Genomic DNA, 22,066 nt, shown 5'->3' with positions numbered 1-22,066 from the left:
GTTTGGCATCGGTAAGGACACAACAGTGCCCACCCCGACCCCAACCCGAGAGAGGCCGTCGTCCGGGCCGCGTGCTGGCTCCCCAGGAGCACCGCATCCACCTCACTCGCAGTTGGTGAGACACGGCCTTCTCGCGTGCGACGTGGTGCCACCAGGCCCCTGAAGGCTCTGCAGCCTGCACCGTGGGGTCCGTCCCCCTCAGGTTCCTACCCAGAAAATGGGGCATCAGCAGCCACGCCTCAGGCTGCCGTGAGGACGTGGAGAGGGAACGGGGTCGGGGGAGCCCAGGACGCAGGGCACAGGACCAGCCCTCGTCTACGAGGAACTCTGTGGGACACCGGGCCGGACGGGGCACCCGTGTGCCGAAGCCCACGCTGCTGGCCGTGCGCCGAGTACAGGCATGTGTGTTTCCAGGGACGTACAGACGAGCCCACACCCACACGCGCTGATGAGGGAGCAGGGGCACCCTGCCCACACCAAGGGGCCGAGGGGCCCTCAGCGAGGTCTGCGGTCACAGAAGCAGCCGCAACATCACTGCCCCTCAGAGGTGCTTCTTGCTGGGGGTCGGTCGGGGCCCAGTGGCACGCAGGGACGCCGTGGTGTGGCACCCAGAGGGGCTCCATGCAGGCAACAGGGACGCGGGTGACGGTGCACTAAGGCACAGCTCCTGGGCAGCACCTCAGGAGGGCAGTGCCGCCCCGAAGTCCAGGAGGGGGACAGCACACAGGGCCAGAACCACGGCAGGGCCGCCCCGCAGGAACGGGCCAGGGAACACAGCGCGAGCGAGGTCCTGGTCCCCTCCTCCTGCCCACCTCCCAGGACGGGAAGGCCAAGCTGGTCCCGCTGGGAAGGGCAAGGTGAGGACCCACCCAGAAAGGTGGACGGACCCCCAGAGCGAGCCAGGGCCGTCCACCGCGCAGGCCTGCGGGGCGCACGGCCAGCCAGGCCCAGGGCCGGTGGAGGGGGCGGTCTACGCGGACGGGAGTCCTCCGCCCAACCGCAAAGCCGGGGCCTGAAGCACACACGGCCCTGCCCGCTGCTCTCCTTGATCTGCTCCCACGGCCGCACGGACGGTCTGTGAGCGCGAACCGTGAGCGCCCGGCGAGACCCACAGCCTTCCCTGCACGCTCTCCAGCCCCGCGCCCCCGCCCAGTCTGCGTCCTGCCTGGGTCGCAGGGTCCCCCGAGGCCCTCACGCACTCACAGGAACGGGCAGAGCTGCCCTCGCCGCTTCTCAGAGCGTGTGCTCAGCGGCCCGGCCCCGCCTGCCCGGGGCACCCACACCGGCACCATGCTGACCTCGGTGGGGGGACCCCAAGAAGCCCCCTGCTCTCCTTGCCTGCTCCGTGTCCCTATGGTTTATTTTCACAAGAACAGGTGGAACAATCCTTTAGAAAATACCTCGTCCCTCTTCTAATCACGCTCTCACGGGAGCCCAGTTCTGACGGTGACCCAGAGGCCCCAAGCGGCCCGGCCTCCTGCTGGCTCCGAGCTCGTTCCCCAAACGCTCCCAGCCAGTTGCTCTGGACACAGGGCCTGTGCTGAGCACACCCTCCGGACTCGGGCCTCGCCAGGACTGCCCGTCACCGCGTGTCCACGCGAGGCCTCTGCCCTACGCGAGCCTGCGAAGCGCCGTGGACCGCCTAGTGCTGTTCACACGCCTCCTGACGCACTGTGACCGCAGGAGCCCCTCCCCGCGGCGTCCCACGCCAGTTCTGGCCCCTCCCCTTCAGGTCCGCCCACTTGGGAAATGTTCTCCTTGTGACGGGCGCCTTCTCCACCGTCCTTCCTCCAAGCTGCGGCCACAAAGGGCACTGCTGCGGCCAAAACGGGGCACGTGGGCAACATCTCAGCCCTGTCACCGTCCGGGGGATCCTCCCGGGTTCTCGTCTCTGAGTCACTGTCTGTCCCCTCCCTGCAGGTCGTGCTCACTCCTCTCAGTTTATTTCAAGGGCCAGAAGCTCCGGGACAACACTGACACAAGGGGACGACGGCGGTGAGTCCGAGCAGGACGCCTCTGGTGACCCACCGTGAGGGTGGGGTTGGCGTCTGGCTACAGAACCTTCCTTCCATTCCTATTTCCATCAGGAACAGAAACCAATTTTTAGAATAAAGAGAGGATCTGTTGAGAAGACAGTACCGTTCCTCAGGGACCCTTCACCGTGAGACCTGAGTAGCAGACTTCCTACCGCGATCACCTCAGGCTGCCTAACCCGCTGGGGGACAGCAGACCAAACGCGCTGCCGAACTCCAAGTGTGTTTTCTGGGGAGCGGCGTTCTATTTTCAGAAGTCACCATCCTGGAGACGCCCAGGCCATGGGCGATTCCCGTTCCCGAGGCCCCTTGGCAAGGCGCTGACTGCGCCTCCACCAGGAGCAGACCCGCCCACAGCTCAGCCCCGGAAACTCACTCCATCCATGGCGTCCAACCGCTGGTTTCTGAGTAATGATGATTTCCGTCTTCTTGGAAAATCACGCATCTTGTTGCAAGGACTCCAACTTATAATCACGTAGTATAGAGGATTTCTGTTTACTTTCCACTGAATCTGTGGAATTCACTTACGCTTCCCCTTTATCCTTTGTAAAACTGCTCAGACAGATGTAGCCAATGGCAGCCCAGGAGCTGTACCCACTTAAGGCTGCTCTGTTTGGCCCACACAGATTTTTTAAAAATCTGAGTAGGTTTTCACACTTAAGCGTCAAAATCAGGATTTCTGACTCATCTTAGTCTGTTCTGTTTCCGTCTTGAAAGACTCAGCCCCTCCTCCTTGTTCAAGAGGAAGGCGCCCTGCTCGGCGCACCCGCCCCTCCCACACAGAACCACCACCGCCAACCTTCCAGGGCTGCAGGCACTGCACCCGCCTCAGCCCAGCGCAGCCCCGCGGGAACCCCAGCCCCGCGGGAACCCTCAGCCCCTCGGGAACCCCCAGCCCCTCGGGAACGCCCAGCCCCGCGGGAACCCCCGGCCCCGCGGGAACCCCCAGCCCCTCGGGAACCCCAGCAGGTGCTCCTCTGCCCGTTTTACAGAGGAGAAGGCTGGGGCCCGAGAGGCTGCCTGCTCAAGTTCACGCCACCACACGGCCACCTGCTCCTCCTGGAAGTCTCTAACCAGCTCCTATTTCTTCTTTCACCCAAGAGTTTTTACTAAGTTTTCTTCTGTTTTCCAAGTGATTATTACTGTGTTTTACCACATTACGGTCAAAAACATGTACTACCAAGCTGTTTTTCCCCAGACTTTGCTATGGTTTTCCTGATGCCTAGTTTGTTCAGTTTAATTTATATAAATATTCCACTGTCATGGAGTAGAATCTATTACAACAACTTTACTAATCCCACTGTAAACATGTTTTACATCTTTATTTTTTCTGCTTGTTCTGCAAATAATTAAATTAACAAATTCCAATACTGCTAGGTTTTTATCCAGTTCTCCTGCAGTTCCATCTGTGTTTACTTCATATTGTTTGATACTGTAAGTTTTCATACAAACGGTCACAAGTCACGGTAAGACTGCTGATTACGTGTGAACAGCAACCAAACACAGGGAAAGCCTTCTCTGCCCAATTGTTTTTCTTTGAATTCTATGCTTCTGATATTAGTATTAACCCCCGCTTTGTAATTTTTCTTTTTCGTTTTGCTTTATCTTGTCTTAATTCTAACCTTCTAAGTACTCCCGTCCACAACATGTCTCTTCTGGACGTCGTGCGGTTGGGATTTTGCTCTCTGTCTCAGTCAGGACAGTGGGGGAGTCCCACTCAGTTACGTTTTCACTGCCACACACACGTGTGTGTTCTGCCGCTTACACCTCCTCCGGTGGGCGCCATGCTTTCCCTCCTTCCCTGCCCTCCAAGGGCAGAAAGTGCACATCCGTTCACAGTTCTCAAGTTGGGTACATTTTTTTTTTTTAAGCTTATTTTGCTAACTGTCAGCTTCAAGAATAAAAGTTTCTCTTTTACGTTGAGAAAATATTCTTGGTTTGAGGGGGGAACCTCAGCACTCAACAGCAACCCAATGGGAACAGTCTTGGATTTTAGACCCTATGTCCACTTTTCAAATCGTTCAGCCTACACATTCCGTAAGAACGAACGGGCGCACTGCACCGAACCTCGGCGACACCGCGAGGCCACTGTGTGTACACGACGCCACCAACATTCCTGCTCCTGCAGCTTCCCTGCTCTTGGACCTATTACACCACATCCCGACACCCAGGAAGTCCCCAAACCCAGGTTTCTCCCAAGTCTGGTGCCAAAAAGAATGTTAGCAGCAACACGCGACCCGAAAGCACGTGAAGACAGTTAACAGTCTTACTGACTCACTTAAGTGAATGCGTTTCACTGAAAAGCCAACACCAGAACTAGGCGTGGTGAGAAATACGGAATGTGTGTGCCACACTGTCACCCTAAAACGCAACACACTCTGAATCCGAAGCACAGCAGCGTGGGTTCACGTGCATGCATCTACTTCCCAGCAGGCCCGCCGGGCGTCCCGAGGCAGCAGCGCCCTGGGGCAACAGGCAGCGGCACAAGCCGCAGCCAGCGTGGGAACGGGCGCCCTGAGAAGCGGCTGCTCCAGGGCTGCGCCTGGTGGTGCCAACAAGTGAGGGGAGTGCCCCCCAAGAACCATGATGGGGCCTGGCAGGAGGGCATAAGAATGCAACGAAAAGAGCTGCCAGCGGCCAAAGGTGGAACAATTCGAGCAGCAAAATGAACACTGACAGTATCGATTATAACCCAGCACGAATTATATTCCGCTAAAAGATAGAGTCAACGTCTTTGCGCCTGTACTGATATAACTAACTGAACTGGTAAGGGGAGAGAAGGGACAACTGTTCCTTCCAGAAAATTCTAATTAACACACGCACAGGAGGAGGGAAATGGAAAATCGCCGTTAGACCACCACAGTAATGACAGCACAGGCCAAGCCGTCCTCACATGCGGAACAAGCGGGCGGGTGAGGAGAACAGACCTCGCGCAGCGTGGGACCGGGCTAACCTTGCCCCGTGGCCCAGCCCCCGGGAAGGAGTCTCGAGGCCTCTGGAACGCACCATCCGGCAGACAGACCCCTTCAGACGGTCTGACAATGTGACTCGGGGCGGCAGCCTTGGGCCACAGGGGCAGCTCGGCCTCCGGAGGGGGTGGGGCTGTCAGCACTGACCACAGCGCCAGGGACGGGGCGGCGGGTAGCTTCGCTGGGAGTGTCCTCTGCCGGCAGCCAACTGTACTGTGTGTCCCTTTGCTGCGATAATCCATAACCATGGGTTCTGAGCCCTTCTAGAGAATTCGTGAACCCAGAGAGTCACAGGGACCCTCAAACTTGCAGGTGGTGTGAGAGTGGGGTAATCCTGCAGGTCTGCACTCCAGCCCAAAGTAGCCACCTCAAAACAGACATTTATCGCTACAAAGGGAAAACCAGGAACTTCACCATGGAGGACACAGCAGACTCCACCTTAACCCAGGGGCCAATGTCAGCTTTGCCCCAATACGTTTACTGCGTGGACCCCGACAAGATGCAGGGACAAGGGCACCTCACTTTGGGCCCCCCAAAACACACAACCTTGGTCCAATCCAGAGAAAGCACCAGACAGACCCGAAGGGAGGGACGCCCTGGACTGAAGGGCCAGCATCTTGACAGGAGCATCTGGAAGGTCGAGGAGCAGACACCGAGGAAGAGGCCGAGGGGCTGACCCAGGACCCGGGGCAGAAGAGGGCCCTAGGGGACCGTCACGTGCACGTGAGGTCCGAGCCCATCAGGGGCCCGTGGCCCCGGCCCTTCCCCAGCTTTGTGGACACACGTGATCTCGGAACACGTCCACACGGGGGAGGCTGGGTGGAGGGCACCACAACTGGGGACAACACACATGGAAGCGTGTTTCTGCCAAGTCTAAAATTCCACCAAAGTAAAGGGTCGGGGGAAACACACAGCTGGCCCCGAGGGTTCTGGGAAAGGGGCTGCGGGTCTCTATTTATGTTCCTCTACCTCTCGGCTGTTACGGGACACAAGAGGGCTTTCAAGGTCACGTGGGGGCAAAGGTGAGCCTACACACCCCAAGAAGAAACTCTTCTCCTGCCTTCACGTGTGAAGGCTGCATACTGGACAGGTTCCAGATTTCTATTTCCCTTGAAAGTCGATAGGATGTTTAAATCAATGAGCGTATAAAGTACCCTGACCACCCCTGAAGGATGCAAAGAAACCAGCTAGCTCGTTATTTTGAAAACTGATTAAGAGAAAAATATAGACATTTCTGCTGACTTTCCTGTATGAGCAGAAGTATTCTAGCTTAAAATGGGAAAGACATCAGCTTCCTCCTGCAGCCTGATGATGAACAGTCCAGATCCTGGGCGTCCGCGGCTGGGCCAGCCGTCAGGGCCCCGCAGGCTCTAAGTCGAGTCAGAGCAAAGCCTCCAGCTGGAGCGACTGGTTTACAGGAAACACGGAGACAGAGCGACCTGTTACCCTGAAGCATGAGACCCGCCAACCCGACGGGGCAAACTGCCCAGCCTCCAGCGGACGCGCGTACACGCACACGCACACGGACGGGGCTACGAATGTGAAAGAGACCCCAGACATGCAACAACCAACAGGAAATACGGGCCTTACTTGGCTGATTAGAATAAACAGGTATAAAAACATTCACGGCATCTGAAACGACTGAAAATGGGAACGCTGACTAGATACTGACTTTAAGGAAACGTGTACTGCTAACTCCTAAAGAAGTGATGACAGTGCCTGGCGTGTTTTTAAGTGTCCTTGTTTTTAAAAAGATAACGCTGAAATATTACAAAAACAATGAAAACAAAACTTTCTCTACAGATGCCGCCCCAGAGCAGCTCCACCTCCACGGAGCTGAGGCCCCGGCCCCTCACCAACCGTGCCCTCGTGGACGCCACCACCACCTGCCGCCGCCATCTCTGAAGCTCCCACCCACCGGCCTTCGGGAACCGCAGGGCTGGCCCTCCTCGGCACAGCGAAGGCTGACAGGGCCCGTGCTCACCGGGGGGCACTATTTACTGCCCCAGAGAGGAGGGCGCTACCATTACGTGAAATAAGACGCTGTCGTATTAAGAAGAAGGTGTAAAATAGTATACAGCTAATCCTACATACCTTTCGATATTTTAAAATATATTTTAGATAAATATTTTTTATAAAATGAAATCTACAAAATAATACTATTTGAAGAATTCAGCGTCACCTTCACAAAAGGACTGACTGCAGTTTCCCTTAAGCACTGTGCCCACTATCCCATTTTCAGGATGGATGGAGGAGGTCACAAACTAGCAGGTCCTGTCTGGTCCACTTAGTGTTTTCTAAAAATTCAAACAAGATGCCGACACTTTAAAATCAGAAGCGTTCCTGCACTGGGGATCCACAGCGCCACATGCCCCCCGGGGGGCTCCACGAGACGCGCCCGGCCCCCTCCCCGCACACAGCCTCACCTGTGTGGCTCCCAGCTCCTTTCTGCTTTTTTTCCTTGGCTAGTTGAATGGCTCGGGAATCAGTTCTTGCTGAGCCCCCGCCTTCCTGAGACCAAAGAAAAGCATATCAGTCACGGGACCCAAACAGTAGAGGGAGGGGAGCAGGGGACCTACTGAGCGCGGGGTCTGCTTCCTGAACAGACCCCAGCAAAGGCTCAGAGAATCAAATGCCACATCCAGTGACAGCGACCGCTGCACAGAGTCTGAGCTGGAACCGTACACATGATTTTATTATCCAGGGAAGCAAAGTTTATTCCTTCAAAGTCTAAAACGTACTAAAATAGTTTACACAGAAACCAGCTTAAAGTGAACTGCAGACCGCTCTGCTGTCTGAAACACAGAACCAGTGTCCTCAGTGACCAGGACTCACTGACTGCGGCCCCTCCCCGGGTTTCAGGACGTGTCACACCACGCCCACGTGGCCACCCCGGGGGCCCAGGCCGTGTGCCCCACGGAGGCTGCTCAGGGCAGGTGCTCCACTCAGGGTCTCACCCGGCAAAGCAGAGCAGTAAGTGCATCACTGAACCGGGGCGTTTACCGAGGGACCTGACGTATGCACACGGGACTGGGGGCGCCACACCCCTGCTGACGCATGGCGAGGACACGGTGGAACCCTCGTCCCCACAGAAAGAGGCTCGGGCGTACCTGCGGCCCCTTCGCCACGCGCCTTCTGGGCTCACAGACGCCCGGCTGGCCCACGTCACACAGCTAGCGAGAGAACGGACAGGGTCAGGGTCAGGGTCAGTCTCGCGCTCCGCCGGCCCTCGGCCACTGCCGCATCCCTCACAGAGGACGCTGATTCAAAGGAGTAACTTTTCTTTATATCATAGTAAATTAAGATTTAACTTTTTGAATATAAATATCACCATCAATTAACCTGCACCACAAAGAAAAACCTACTTGATCACTCCCACCTGAGGCTGAGGAAAGACATTCTCCTAAGAATCTGATTAAATTACTTTAAATTAAATTATATTAAATGTATAACTGACATAAACATAGTTAAAATATATTAACTGCCAAGCCTCACAATTGGAGAAGTGCTCTTATAACCCTCCAGAGACAAAGGCTCCCAGACCACTCCCTTTTTTTGTTGTTGTTAATTCAAATTAAAAATTTTTGCATGGTTTTAGTTTCCATTAAGCCTTAAGAGACAGTTGATGTCACAATTCCTCTTGGTCACGACTCTGTCTGAGGATCTGCTATCACGTGATAAGCTCAAACGCAGAACGTTTCAACATTATGAAATACCCCAGCTTTTTTCAAGAAAAGACACGTTAGCACCAAATCACAGAACTCGAAAAGACCTTAGAAATCATGTAGCCAAAGCCCCTCATTTTAGAAATTAGTGAGAATTTAAGGCTCAGACACGTTAAGTGATTTGCTCAAGGTCATAAAAACTAGTCCGTTCCAGACTCGAGATTGGAACTCAGATTTCCAGACTTGTAGGCGGGAGCTCCATCCTTTCGCAAACCCCTAAGAAACGTCTGCGCGTAGATTAATCCAGAACACCGCATGACGGGTGTGAGACGTGACCGAACAGAGCACTTCATACCAAGTAGAAGCCGCCGGTCCCCGCACCAAGTCCCGCGTCTTTCCGAGGTCCGAGCTCCTCTGCAGGGCTGGACTCCACAGGCCGCGGCACCCCTCCACTCCACGCCTGCTGTCTGACGGCGTCGGGGCCGGGGGCCGAGTCCGGTTCCACTTTGATGGGAACCAGCAGCTCAGGGGCACTGCTGTCTCCCTGGGGGCCGCTTGCAGAGGTGAAAGCCTGGGGGTCCCGACTCAAGCTCTTCACGGGCAGAGCCACCAGACAGCCCAGCGCCCCTGCGTCCACAGCCTGCATGTCATCTGCAGCGAGGCTGCCCTGCTGGAGAACCGTGGCTGCCGTCCCGAGGACGAGGGGCCTGTCCGGGCCTGGTGGGACGTCACTGTGGGCCACCAAGACCAGGGGGCCCATGGGCCCTGAGGCAGCCTGACTGGCAGGGAGGCCCCCCCCGAGAGAGGCGCTCACAGAAGTCACATCGACAGTCAGGATCCCCGTGCGCAGCGCCCCGTCGGAGGTCCTGGGGGCACCACCGCTGTCGCCAGGCGTGTCGGAGAAGAGGACCGCCAGGTCCACGCTGCTGAACTCACTCTGGCTGGGGCTGCTGAGGCCACTACTGGGCGCGAGCGCGCTTGGAGCTCCCAGCGGAGGGAAGAGGTCTGAAAAGGAAGGAACACTCTGGTGACCTTAGGCCCTCAGAGACCAGGGAGCTCTGTATGTGCTCAAGACGGGAGCAGGCGACCACCGAGGGGACAAGGACGGCTCTGCCTGCAGCCGCTGCCTGGCCCTGCAGGCGGCCACGCTCTGCATCAAGGCACCGTGGGGGACACGCCAGGCGCCCCGTCCACGCTGCCCGGAGCCTCGAGCCCACGGGCATCTCCCCAGACTGCGGGCATGACCTGGGTCAATGACGCCCCCGAAAGACACCGCCCAGTGACGGGAAGAGGCAAGACTCGAACCCAAGTCCTACTGGCTTCAAACCCTGAGCTCACTCCACCACGAGCAGCCACCCTAGGAGACCAAGCGCTCTCGCAGCGCAGACACCTGCAGGCCTCAGGCCACGCTGAACCCTGGCTCCCTGACATTTCTGGCATCAGCTATGTGGGTCCACGTCCCACCCAGCTCTCTGCCCACTTCGCGACAAGCAGCCTCTCCAGAACGAGAGGGCGCAAGGGCAGCGACGGCCAGTGGGGGACATCTGGCCGGCCGGCCTGCCTGCCTCCGGGCTGGAGCAGGGCGCCCCAGGGAGCTGCGGAGAGCACGTGTCGGACACCGCACTCCGCAGGCCTGGCCGTGGCCTCCTGGATGGAGCTGCTCCATTTCCAGGCTCCACAGCCCCCACTGCCGCAGGTCCCAGCGTCTGTGCCCCTCAGCGGCAGACACAGGGCCTGGCCCTCAACAAGCCGCCCTCGTTCACTTAACTGCTGCCGCAGCGCTCTCCCAATACTTGACTGTTATTCAAATAAGATTTTATGTAATCAGATTACCCTTGGGAGAATAATGAACACTAACATACTGTAAAAAAGTTTCAATGAATGTTCAAGTTGGGGGTTCATACACAAGGACACCCAATCACCCAAATCCTAGGGCTCACCAGGCACCAAGCAAACAGGAAAATGGAAGCACAAAGAACTGGGGCACAGCTGCCAAACGAGGCCTTGACTGCCCCTCTCCTGAGGCTTCCAACACCCAGGCCCGGCCAGAGGGAAAGGCGCTCCCAGGCCTGGCACCATCCCTCCCTCCCAACCGTGAGCTAATCCCAAGCTCACACTGTCCAGCTGTGGACGCCACGTCAAAGTGCCTATGATGCTTCTACCGTGAACCTATGAAAGAAATCTACTCTAGACGCCACCCCCCCAGAAGTAAATAAACGACAACCAAATTCAGAATATATCATCTGCAGCTGTCATATTACTTCAAAGTTTAAGAACTGGATCAACCTATCATTGCTTCAATAATCATCTAGTACCAAGGAAACATTCTGAAAGGGCAGTGACTCTTTGAAGTAATTAAAAATGGAAACGTCTCTTTTTCAAAAGTTTCCTTGATAATCTTGATGATTCAGCTCCCTCTGAAAAAATCAATAATAATCTAGGCAAATAGATACCAGTGTGCTCATAAATTTCCTATTTAGCATCTTGCTGATTCCACAAATATTTACTGGAGACCTGCCAACGTGCAAGGGCCAGACATTCAAAAACCATTAAACAAACATTAATACAGAGCATCCAGCATTAGGCCACAGCATGACCTCACTCCAGCACTTCCTTGCCAATGTGAGCCCCACCCGGGACCAATGTGAGAGGGACCCGAAAAGCCAATTCAGGGCCTGGCAGAGTCCGTCCACAATAAACAGATGCTCCCAGGCACCTATTTATCAGGAGGCGAGCCTGGGACCCTGTCACATACCCAACATGGGACCACGTCACATCATAAATGCCAGGCCTGGGCCACCCCCCCGTCACCTACCCCACACAAGACCACGTCAGATCATAAAATGTGGGGCTTGGGATGCACCCCAATCACCTACCCGACAAGAGACCGTGCCACATCATAAACGCCAGGCCTGGGACACACACCCCTGATCACCTACCTGACACGAGACCATGTCACAGCATAAATGCAGGGCCCGGGACCAACCCCCCATCACCTACCCAACACGTGCTTCACATACTGGTGCCCCTCCTGGGATGACAGCGGGGAAGTGGCTATGCCTGAGGCTGGGCAGGCCTGTCACAAAGGTGGCACTGAGCAGGGCCTGGCAGCAGCTGCTCAGGTAACTACAGCTAGGACTTCACCCTCCAGGCCCTGCCGGGCCGCAGAGCACGGTCCTGGGACGGCTCTAGGGAGAGGCAGCCGCAGGGCCACCCAGACCCTCAGGCCCGCCCAGGGGCCGGTGCACGGGGCGGGATTCTCAGTCCCAGGCCCCCAGGTAGCAGGACGGCCAGGTCCGTGTGCCCAGAGTCGCCCCTCTGGGCTCGTCGTGGTTCGCGCTCTGCCCCCAGGACGTCCGGCAACAGCTCTGTCCTGTCTCCAAGGACTCTCCCAGGCAGTGGGACGGACAGGAGGAGCTGAAGGGGTCGGACGCGATGCGGGGCAGGCTCGGGACACAGGACGAGGTCACAAGGAGAGACTCAGGAGGCCAGGCTACGGAGGCCAACCCCGCGGAAGCCCCTCAGAGACAAGGGCGGGTGAGAGGCTCAGAGACAGGAAGTGGCAGAAGAGAGGCCACGAGGCCATGCAGCGTGGCAGCTGCAGTCCCTGGGCTGGAAGCCGAGGAAGCAGCGACTCGCGCTGCGTCCCTGACACGCGTCCAGTGGACTCTGGGCGCCCTCAGGGCCGTGAGCGGGGCCGACCTGGGTGCCGGTGGTGCTGCCTGATCATGTGGGCCTTCACGCTGTGCTTGGAAGCGAAGAGCCTGTGGCAGCTGGACACCGGGCACCTGCTTTTCGGAGCGGCCACGTCCTGCAGGTGCTTCTTGGAGTGAATGTAGAGGCTGCTCCGTGCAGAGAACCTGGCACAGCACCCTGGGCAGAGAGAGGGACGCGTGTTAGCCTGAGATTCCCCGTCCCAGCAGCACCCAGACAGGGCACGTCCCCGCTCTGCCCCCGGCAAGCGCCCTCAGGCAGCATCACGAGGAACCCTGAAGTCCCGCATCGGCCGCAGACAGGACGCGTGACCTGCACAAGTTAGCTCCGGCCTGTCTCCTCTCCCGCCACCAGGGCTGCATCAGCAACTCCATCCCTCAACCACTCAAGTCAGGCTGACCGCCTCCATTAAGCTGCTACTGGAAGAAAACCTGCGACCCCGTGACATCTGGGGCTGGAGACCACCCCACAGACCCGCCACTTCCTTTCATTTCGCCCCTGAGAAGCTGTTGCCCAGACGGGCCGAGCAGATGGCCGGGAATCAGGGGCAGGAGGGGAGCCCGGAGTTGGCCCTGCCCAAGTCCGCAGAGCAGACACGCACCCGGGGCAGAGGGAAACAGACAGACCCAGAGATACAGCCACCCTCCTTCACGCCCCGACATCCCACCGCTGGAGCTCGGCACGGCGGGGTCACAGGAGGGAAGAGGGGTTCCTGACAGCCACAAGCTCGTCACCTGGTAGGGACACATAAGCAGCCAGCTGTCCTAACACAGGCGGACTGAAGCCCGGGGTCGGGCCACCCAGCGTCCCGGGAGCAGAGGAGAGCCCCACCCCGAGGAGGGAAGGTCTCAGGAGACAGGTCACGTCTGAGGTGCCGGGCGGCGTGGCCACCACAGCAAGCAGGTGCGGCGAGGGGCTGCCAGGCCAGGCTGTGGGGCGCTGCAGGACCGGCCCCACCCACGTACAGCCGTCTTGACCCCTTCCGTAAAGCGGGGCCTCCACGGTACTCACGACGCCCAGGAAGGACGCCACAGCGCTGTCACGCTACAGCACGTCAGGGAAGGCGACGGGGTCGCTGGGGCCCGGGGCCCGGGGCCCGGAGGAGGGCTACTTCAGGAAAAGAGGCTCCGCAGAGAGGATACGGCCACAGCAGTAAGGGCTCTGCTACCCCTGAGAGCAGTTCTGAACTGATTTCATTTTCAAACAAAACTTCACACCCGTTGCCAGGTCAGGCTCAGGACAGGACACTTGGGAAACACAACAGAGAAGAGACACCTCTGGTCTTGCCCCCGGAGGCCCCGTCGCCACGCGTGCTGTGCTCCACATCCCCTCCCAGCTGGGACCCTCACAGAGACTTCCAGGCTGATCACACGGCGGCGCGGCGGTGCTGAGCACGCCACCTACCGCACGGCCTTCCCGAGGGCGGGGTCGACCACCACAGGGACGTCCACCACGCTGCCGCCAGCGGGGAGTTTCCACTTGCAGAGATACTTGAGAATTCAACAGGGAACAAGATAGGTATCATTTTTTTTTTTTGCCCCACCTGTACATTTTTTTATTAAAAAAATGTAATGCTTATGTACAACTGTGTATGTAATATGCTTTCTTAGAATGATGCTTGATTTAAATATAATACATCAGACAGGTGGTGAACAATTTAAAATCCCACATTCCTTTAGCTGACTCTTTATAAGTAGAGGCTGGCAGCAAACACAATATCTCTCTTGATTTTGGTGATTCCTTCTGAAAATTTATTTTCCAGCTCAGTGTTTCCAATGGCTTTTGCTGCTTGACACATTTGTCGAAGTAGTTCTTCCAGGCGCCTCATACAACGAATTATGCTGCCTTCAAAGACATCTGTCATTTTGCAGATATGGGCAAATGTAGCTCCAGTTGCCCAGGTATATACTACATCCATTAAGTGAGGTTTAAATGAGCTTAGGTAAGTCTCCTCATCAATTTCCAATTTGGCTTCTGCTGAAACTTTTGCAATTCTTTTAGCACATTCCTGCATTTGACGAAGTGGTCCTGCTAATTGCTCTGTTAATTTGGGCATCTCACTAGAATTCTCTTGAAACACAAAGCAGCTTAGTAGTGCCGTTGCCTATTCTGCAGATAGGTCATTGAAAAGGCCATTAAACATCATCTCAGAAGGAGCTCATCAGCACTGCTTATTTCACAAGCCACTCGTCCTTTCATCTCTATGACATCAGAAGACGTAGCAAATCCCAACCTCCTTAAAACACGTTTGCGACATTTGAGCTCATCCATTTGTAGGACAGTTCTTGCTTTCTTTAGTTCTCGCTTTGCGGATTTAATGTCTATTGCAATCTGTGCTTTTTTTCCACAAAGCGTATACACAGTTTCCAAATTTGGATCATTGTGAAGTGGATGAGAATACATTCTATGCTCAAAAGCCTCTACTTTCTGGATGACTTTTTTCAGTCCTTGATCTTGAATGCCCATGTCATCAATAGGATCTAATAAGGGAACACCATCAGGAAAACGTTTCTGAACTTCCTGTATTGATTTTAAAACACTCTGTCTATTGTCCAGTGGTCGAAGGTCTTTAGGAATGTAAAGCCGAACACTGCTGATAGCAGACAGGAGATGCACCAAAACTGGAACAACCTGCATCTCTCCTTTCTCATCAGACTTAGCTGGTTTTGCAGCCTCAGTAGCTGAATTTTTCAAGCTCTCTTTGCTACAGCGCAGAAGTACTTCCACCACATATAAAGGATCCAGTTCACCAGAATTAGGCTTAACATTTGATTTTTTTGAGAAATTCACCACTACACCCCAGCCAAAATCGTCTCCTTCATTCTTTACCTTTACCAAACGACCTGGTTGTAGAAATGGTAAGCAATATTTTGGTTTGTGAATATATTCTTCAATTTCTTTACCCAATTTGGCAAGCTGCTGCCTAATCTTATAATAGATGACTACACTTTCTTCATTTGGTATTACTATTTTATTATACTGTTCTTCTGAGTTCTTTACCTTCTCTACTACTCCTGGAATTGCTCTATAATGCTGAAACTGGTAGAAGGATTTTTCCAACATGTACTCAGGATTTATTTCTTCTACTCGTAGTAAGTTCAAAACCATGTTGTAGGTCAAATGGAAAGCACTATTTAGAGGATCAGCTGAGCCCTTAAGTAGTTGTTTTCCAATTGTTGGGCTCATCTTTTCATCTACCATAAGAATTACAATTCCTCTGTCATCCATTCCCCTCCTTCCAGCACGACCAGACATCTGAATGTATTCACCAGAGGAAATCCATCGGAAATCCTTCCCATCAAATTTTCGGCCGCTTGTAAATAAAACAGTTCTAGCTGGCATGTTAATCCCCATAGCAAAAGTCTCAGTGGCAAATAAGGCCTTTATTAATCCTTCAGAAAAGAGAATTTCTATAGTTTCTTTCAAAATAGGAAGTAAACCACCATGGTGAATACCAATCCCCCACTTCAAGAGAGGAAGTACATGTTCAACCTGAGGGAGCTTTTTATCTTCATCTGACAAGCAGTCAATTGCGTTACTGAATACTTCTTCAACCATCTTCTTTTCTTCATCTGTGTTGAAATCTAATTTGGTCATTTGAAGTGCATAGGTTTCACAATCTTTCTTACTAAAACTGAAAATAATTACAGGTTGAAAGTTTCTTTCCATAATCATCTTCACAATCTTGAACACATTTGATGGTCCCTTTGTTCCTCCTTTTCTCCCCTTCTGATCTCCTTTTGCCAAATCACCAGCATCTCGAAGTACCTGCATCGCAGTATTAAAATTATCTTCTCTGAAGTCACCATTTTCATCAACCACAAGGTGCAGACCATCTCCCCCTGCTGGAAAAATGTAGTGCTGTAACAGAGTAGGCCGATAATCTGTGTAAATTACATGACAAGGCTGTTTATGTAAGTGGCAAATCCATTCAGCAAACTGCCGAGCATTTGGAATAGTAGCCGAAAAAAAGACATAGTGAACATTATCAGGAAGCAAAATAATAGTTTCTTCCCATACAACACCACGCTCTGAATCTCTCATGTAATGAATTTCATCAAATATGACCCAAGCAACTTCTCGCATAACTTCAGAACCTCTGTACAGCATACTTCTCAAAATCTCTGTGGTCATAACAAGACAAGATGCTGTAGGATTAATAGTAACATCTCCAGTCATCAGACCAACATCTTGAAATTCTTCATACATTTCACGGTATTTCTGGTTACTCAGGGCCTTAATTGCGCTAGTAAATATTACACGCTGTTTTTCCCTTAAGGCCAATGCAATGGCATATTCAGCGCATACAGTTTTTCCTGCTGATGTATGTGCAGATACTAGAACAGACTGATTATTATCAACACAGTGAATGGCTTCTCTTTGAAAAGCATCAAGAATGAACGGGTATTCCTTTGCAGCTTTTCCAACGCGAGGTTTAAGTGGTAGATAATCTTCATCTGCAGGAAGTGCAACCTCATGTGTACACCCTTCAACAGTTTCAACTGATTGTACCTTGACCCCGGGCATCAAGTCTGACAAACTTAAGTCTTCAGTTATTGACTCTTCTACCCTGGGCTTCTTTCCAAAAATGGGTTCATCTGTGCCCTCGAAGTCTGCATCTCTCTTGTTTTTTCCAATATTAGTTGACTCAGATTGTAATTTACCATCAAAACGTCTTCCGGCCTTTTCCGCAGACCCTGGCGGCCCCTTCCATTTCCCCTTCTCCTTTTCCTTGTCTTTTTTGGCTCCGGGCGCAGTGGTCGAGTCGTCCTCAAACACGCTGAAGAGCTCATCCCCGAAAGCGTCCGCCATCTTTCGGAGCTGCGAGACCGAATCTCCCTCCCACCCACGATGCTCCGCGACCGCACCGACAGTGACGCCAAGCGAAGCCTCAACAGGGCCCCGTGGGAGACAAAATTAGTCGAGTCACGCAGCCCCGGAGACTCTTTCCCTGCCTCCTTTTTCTCCTCCGACCTTTCCTTTCCTAACCACCGGCGGATAGGCAGCTCCTTGGCTAAAGAGGGAGCGAGGCGAGGGTTGATAGGTATCATTTTAATTTGTATTTCCTTTGATATCAGGAGTATGACCATTTTTCCACATGTGTCAACGACTACGTTCTCCTAATTACAACATAATCTATTGAGACTTGTGTTACTGCTTTACAAATTAAGGATATTCACACACAGCCCCACGCATTTCTACCAAGTTACCACCCCGCCAGGGGAAGGGCAGAAGCAACTTGTCAAAGACAGACTTCCCTCCAAACCCCAGCTCCTCGGGAGTCTGCTCAGCTCCCAGCCACATTCCCGTGGGGACCACGGCAGGCTGGAGGCCCAGAGAAGCCCCACCAGGCACACGCCGCCCTCAGCCCACCCTCGTACACACTCGCTGCCGCGCTCCCCTCCCCATCCTCTCCTCCTCCTGCTACTGCTATGGAAAAGGCGGGGAGTGGCGACTTTTTAACTTTTTCAAACATCTACAAAAACAGAGAAAATGGTAAAATCATCCAGACTCAAGAACTGTCAACTCTCAGCACACGTGAAAAAGGATTCTGGGATGCCTCCGCCAGCCAGCCTTCACCGCCACTCCCTTGAAAAGCACACCCTTGACCAAGCGCTGCCGGTCACCCTCTATGTCAGACCGGCGCAGAGCTCTCAAGGATGCAGTTACCAAAAGGAAAAACCTCCCTCCTCCGTCGCCAGCCCTGCCCCTTCCTCTTTCCCTCAAACCCCTCAAGAAGGAGGGAAGCGGGAACAAGCCTCTCCCGCCTCGCCCCGCCCACCAGCCCCGCCCCGCCGCCGGGGTTAGGGGCCCCCCCCCCCACAGGCCTCGCCAGCCGCCCACGGCCCCTCAGCTCCTCGCACCGGCCCACTTGCCTCCTTTCCCAAACTTCGTCCTCTCTTGGCCCAGTGCCCACCTGGCCCCTCGCGTCCTCCTCAGGCCCCTCCCGGAGCGCCCTCTGCTTGCCCGCCCGCACGCACGCACGCGGGGCAGTTCCCAGGGCTGGGCCGCAGGCCTCCTGCTGCGACCTGCCAGCAGCGGGTGGCGCTTACTGATATCCTCTCAGCCCTAATTAAACTCCCTCACCAGCTGAGCCCCCCCCCCCCCACAGAAGCAGGGAAGAGGCAGGGCTGGGAGCCGCACGCAGGCACCTTCAGGACCGCCCCGCGTGGTCTGCCCCACCCCCAGCCCGCTGCCCCGCCTCCTGAGCATATGCCGGCAAAGCCCGCGGGCACCTGGAACGCAGCGCGTCCAGACCCACCTCCTACCTGTGCCCCGTGTCCCCGTCTCAGCTGAGACGCTGACCCAGCCGCCACCTCCTCCACAGCACCCGCTCCTGGACCCTCGCCAGGCACCGTGCATTCTAACTCCCGCCTCTGCCGTCTACACCGTCCTCCCTTCCCACCGCCTGCCCAGGACCCCAGACTCGGCCTAAACCTCCACTGTGGCCCCATCACCCCGCCTAGAGCCCTCAGCCTGCTGCCCACACCGGCCCTTCTGCCTCCACTGCCCCTGCCTCCTGGGAGCCACTCTCCCACCCCAAGAACCCTCCAGGTGACCTCCTCTGTGCGCCAAGCACCCTGCACGTTAGCTGTGTACCTGCGGCCTCAACTGGCGCCCTGGGGAGAGGCGGGTCTGTGTCTGATTAGACCACCTGGGCTACATTCCAGGAACTGCTCAGCTGGAAGTGGGTGTTTGGTATCCCCTTCTCCAGATGAGGAAACTAAAGCCCGGAGAACCTTGCCTGAGGTCACTGATTCAGGGAGGGTGGAGCCAGGGTTCAACTTCACACCCCGAGGGACCCAGAATCGTGCCTCTAAATCGCCAGCCTGGCTTCACTGCTGTCCAGTCACAGCGTGAGGAGCCACGGCTACTGAGTCCGAGACACGAAGCGGGCTTTCTTCACACGTTCTGTCAGTGAATCCTCACAACCATCAAACCCAGAGGGGACTCAGCAGAGCGCCCCCCGCAGGGCCCAGAGTCCCGCGGCCTGACTCTGAATCTGCTCTTTCCGACACACTGCCCCCAAGACCCGGCCACCGGCTAAAACCAGCCGAGCCCACCTCACGCCACAGCCGACAGGACGCACCTCGAAGCAACTTCCACGCAGAGCGTCCAGGCGGCCGTGGGGCCGGCTCACACCTACCTTCCACGGGACACGCGAAGGGCTTGGTGCCCAGGTGGGTGACGCTGTGGCCCTTGAGGTGCTCGGCCCTGGTGAACGACTTCCCGCAGCCCTCGACGGGGCAGGGGAAGCGGCGGTCCTCATCGTGCTTCCTGCGGGACAGAGAGCAACAGGCAGTGACCACTCACAGCCAGAGTGTTCCATTCCGGAGGAGCAGCCTCCCAGAGACCCTGATGAAGCCACTTCCCCCGCTCAGCCACCCCGCTCCTACACAGGCTGTCCACAGCGCAGGGGACCTCACCTCACGTACACACAGTCTTTCTCTAAGCAGACACCTCAGATCCCAACTGTGCAAGTACAGACAAAGCACCCAACCTCTCTGGCTCCCAATGCAAAACAGGAGAACAAGGGGCTTCCCTGGTGGTACAGCGGTTAAGAATCTGCCTGCCGATGCAGGGAACATGGGTTCGATCCCTGGTCTGGGAAGACCCCACATGCCGCGGAGCAACTAAGCCCACGCGCCACAACTACTGAGCCTGTGCTCTAGAGCCCGCAAGCCACAACTACTGAGCCCACGGGCTGCAACTGCTGAAGCCTGCGCACCTAGAGCCCGTGCTCCGCAACAAGAGAAGCCACCACAAAGAGAAGGCCACGCACCACAATGAGAAGCCCCCGCTCGCCGCAACTAGAGAAAGCCTGCTTGCAGCAGCGAAGACCCAACGCAGCCAAAAATAAAATAAATAAAAATAAATAAATGTATAAAACAAAAACAGGAGAACAAGAGCTTCAGTGTCAGAGCTGCTGAGAGGCCGAACAAGGGACACAGGCCAGGCGCCAAGTGTCACCTGCAGAGGCCCAGTCCTCCAAGGCGTCATCACCACGGCGGGAAGTTTGTAAAGACACGACCAAGGCTTAATCTATAACCTTAATTTTTTTTTAAATATCAAATTGCATATTAAGTATACCAGTTAAACTTAAAAACAAGTACACACAGAAAAAACTGACTTTGGGTGATCAGATTCTGTGTGGTTTTCTTCTTATAAGGTTTCTGAATTTTCTAAGTTATCCACGTTGGTTTGTTTTTCATAACTTAAAGAAATCCAAAGATTATTCCATCCATAGGCTTCTATTACTAACAAACAACTCACCTGTTTTCAAAACTGATAATTCAACCAAAATGTAAAGGTTACCTTTTGTGCCTTAGGAGTTTAGACATGCTCGTGAAGGTCCAGCCACAACTGTCAGAATCACAGATAAAAGGTCTTTCGCCTTAGAAGAGAAAAAAAATCACACCACGTGATTACAAACGTGAGCTGCGCCGACGGCAGATGGGGTCCAGACGTCCCCGGCTCGTTACCTGTATGGCTTCTCAGGTGGATTTTCAGACGACAGGCTTTGTCATACTGTTTGCTGCATCCAGGAAAAGAGCAAGAAAAGAGTTCTTGTTCCCTGAAGTGGGCCCGGTTATGGGAAAACAGAGCACTCACTGTGATGAACGTCTTCTCACAGCCTGAACAGAGAAAACACAAACCCTGCTCACTGGCGTAACGAAAATCACAGAACACAGCTAAACCAGCCACCACCCCAGGGCGCTGCGTGCACTGGGGCAGACGGGGAGGAGGACGACTAAGGAGCATCTCCAGACAGTGAAGACCTTTGCAGCTAAAGTAGGGGTGGCTCAGGGCAGCCCACGGGTGCACACAGGCCACCTGTCCCCATGTGACCCGGAGACAAAGCACCAGATCAAGAGAAAGTCCTCCAGCACAGCCCTGCCCCCAGTTCTGTAGCTCAGACCCTGTGGACATGGTGGGAACTCAACTGCCCAGGTTGCCCACGTGAGACCATAAACCCAACGAGAGAAATCAGAGACTAAGGAACAAGATTCCGTCTGGTCGGGCTGAGCTTGGAAGGGCTGCGAACGACTGCAGTAACACCTGAGACTTTTTCACCTGTGGGAGTGAGGCCGCATCCCCCACCCTCGTAAACACCCTCCCGGACGTCCTTGGCAGCTGGCGGCCCGGCCTCTGGCAGCGAGCTTCTCTCCCATTTTGGTCCATTTCCTCGGGGTTCCCTGCTCTGTCAAGGGTCACTGGGGTCATCTTCGCTCACATGGCCTTTTCCCACCACCTGCATCTTCAACCCCGGTTGAGCCACCAGACTTCGCACGTCACTAGTTCTCCTTTGACAGAAAGGTTCAGCGCTCAAACAGGGCAGAAAACACAAGGCTACGAGATGCTTACCAGGAGTCTCTGCTGCAGCGCTTCTCAGAGCCTTTATGGTGCTGCCAGGTGCGCACAGCACTCTGCAGGACAGCCCAGGGAGCCCCACTTTTCATAGCGACACTTAACTGGGAAACGCTGATCTTCCTAAATGCCTTACAATCCTCCTCTCGGGCATAAATCTGTCTATGCCCAGCAGCCCCAGCCATTCCTTATTTCGGGCCTTGGTATCTTCTCACACTCCGTCAGGGAGATCTGAACAGGCTGAGCCGGTCTCTGCCTCAGCAAGAAGCACCCTCCCCCAACCGACAGTCAAGCCTCCTGACCCAGCTCTGCAATC

At 54.9% G+C, this 22,066-nt stretch overlaps 2 protein-coding genes across 7 annotated transcripts in view; both read right to left on the bottom strand.

Moving 5' to 3' along the window:
* Window positions 1–22,066, bottom strand: part of ZXDC (ZXD family zinc finger C) — a 31,064-nt gene that overhangs the window by 7,015 nt on the left and 1,983 nt on the right. For 2 of the 6 annotated variants that reach the window (XM_061197379.1, XM_061197378.1), the window contains exons 2-8: window positions 20,865–21,017; window positions 20,698–20,776; window positions 19,529–19,659; window positions 12,370–12,540; window positions 9,023–9,672; window positions 8,113–8,175; window positions 7,429–7,513 (exon numbers count right to left, since the gene is read on the bottom strand). In XM_061197379.1, coding sequence (XP_061053362.1) covers window positions 7,429–7,513; window positions 8,113–8,175; window positions 9,023–9,672; window positions 12,370–12,540; window positions 19,529–19,659; window positions 20,698–20,776; window positions 20,865–21,017 — 1,332 coding nt within the window. The remainder of the gene's footprint in view (window positions 1–7,428; window positions 7,514–8,112; window positions 8,176–9,022; window positions 9,673–12,369; window positions 12,541–19,528; window positions 19,660–20,697; window positions 20,777–20,864; window positions 21,018–22,066) is intronic. The other 4 variants (XM_061197382.1, XM_061197381.1, XM_061197380.1 and 1 more) reach the window with 3 other exon arrangements.
* Window positions 13,971–17,379, bottom strand: LOC133094875 (exosome RNA helicase MTR4-like). Its single transcript, XM_061195630.1, is given in 2 exon segments — window positions 13,971–14,532; window positions 14,535–17,379. Coding segments are annotated over 2 exon segments (3,123 nt in total). The 5' UTR covers window positions 17,194–17,379; the 3' UTR covers window positions 13,971–14,068.

Source organism: Eubalaena glacialis, chromosome 7 (assembly GCF_028564815.1).
Source record: "Eubalaena glacialis isolate mEubGla1 chromosome 7, mEubGla1.1.hap2.+ XY, whole genome shotgun sequence".
NCBI classification, from domain to species: Eukaryota; Metazoa; Chordata; class Mammalia; order Artiodactyla; family Balaenidae; genus Eubalaena; species Eubalaena glacialis.
Note: the sequence above shows the minus strand (reverse complement) of the source record. Positions and strands in the feature narration are given on the sequence as shown.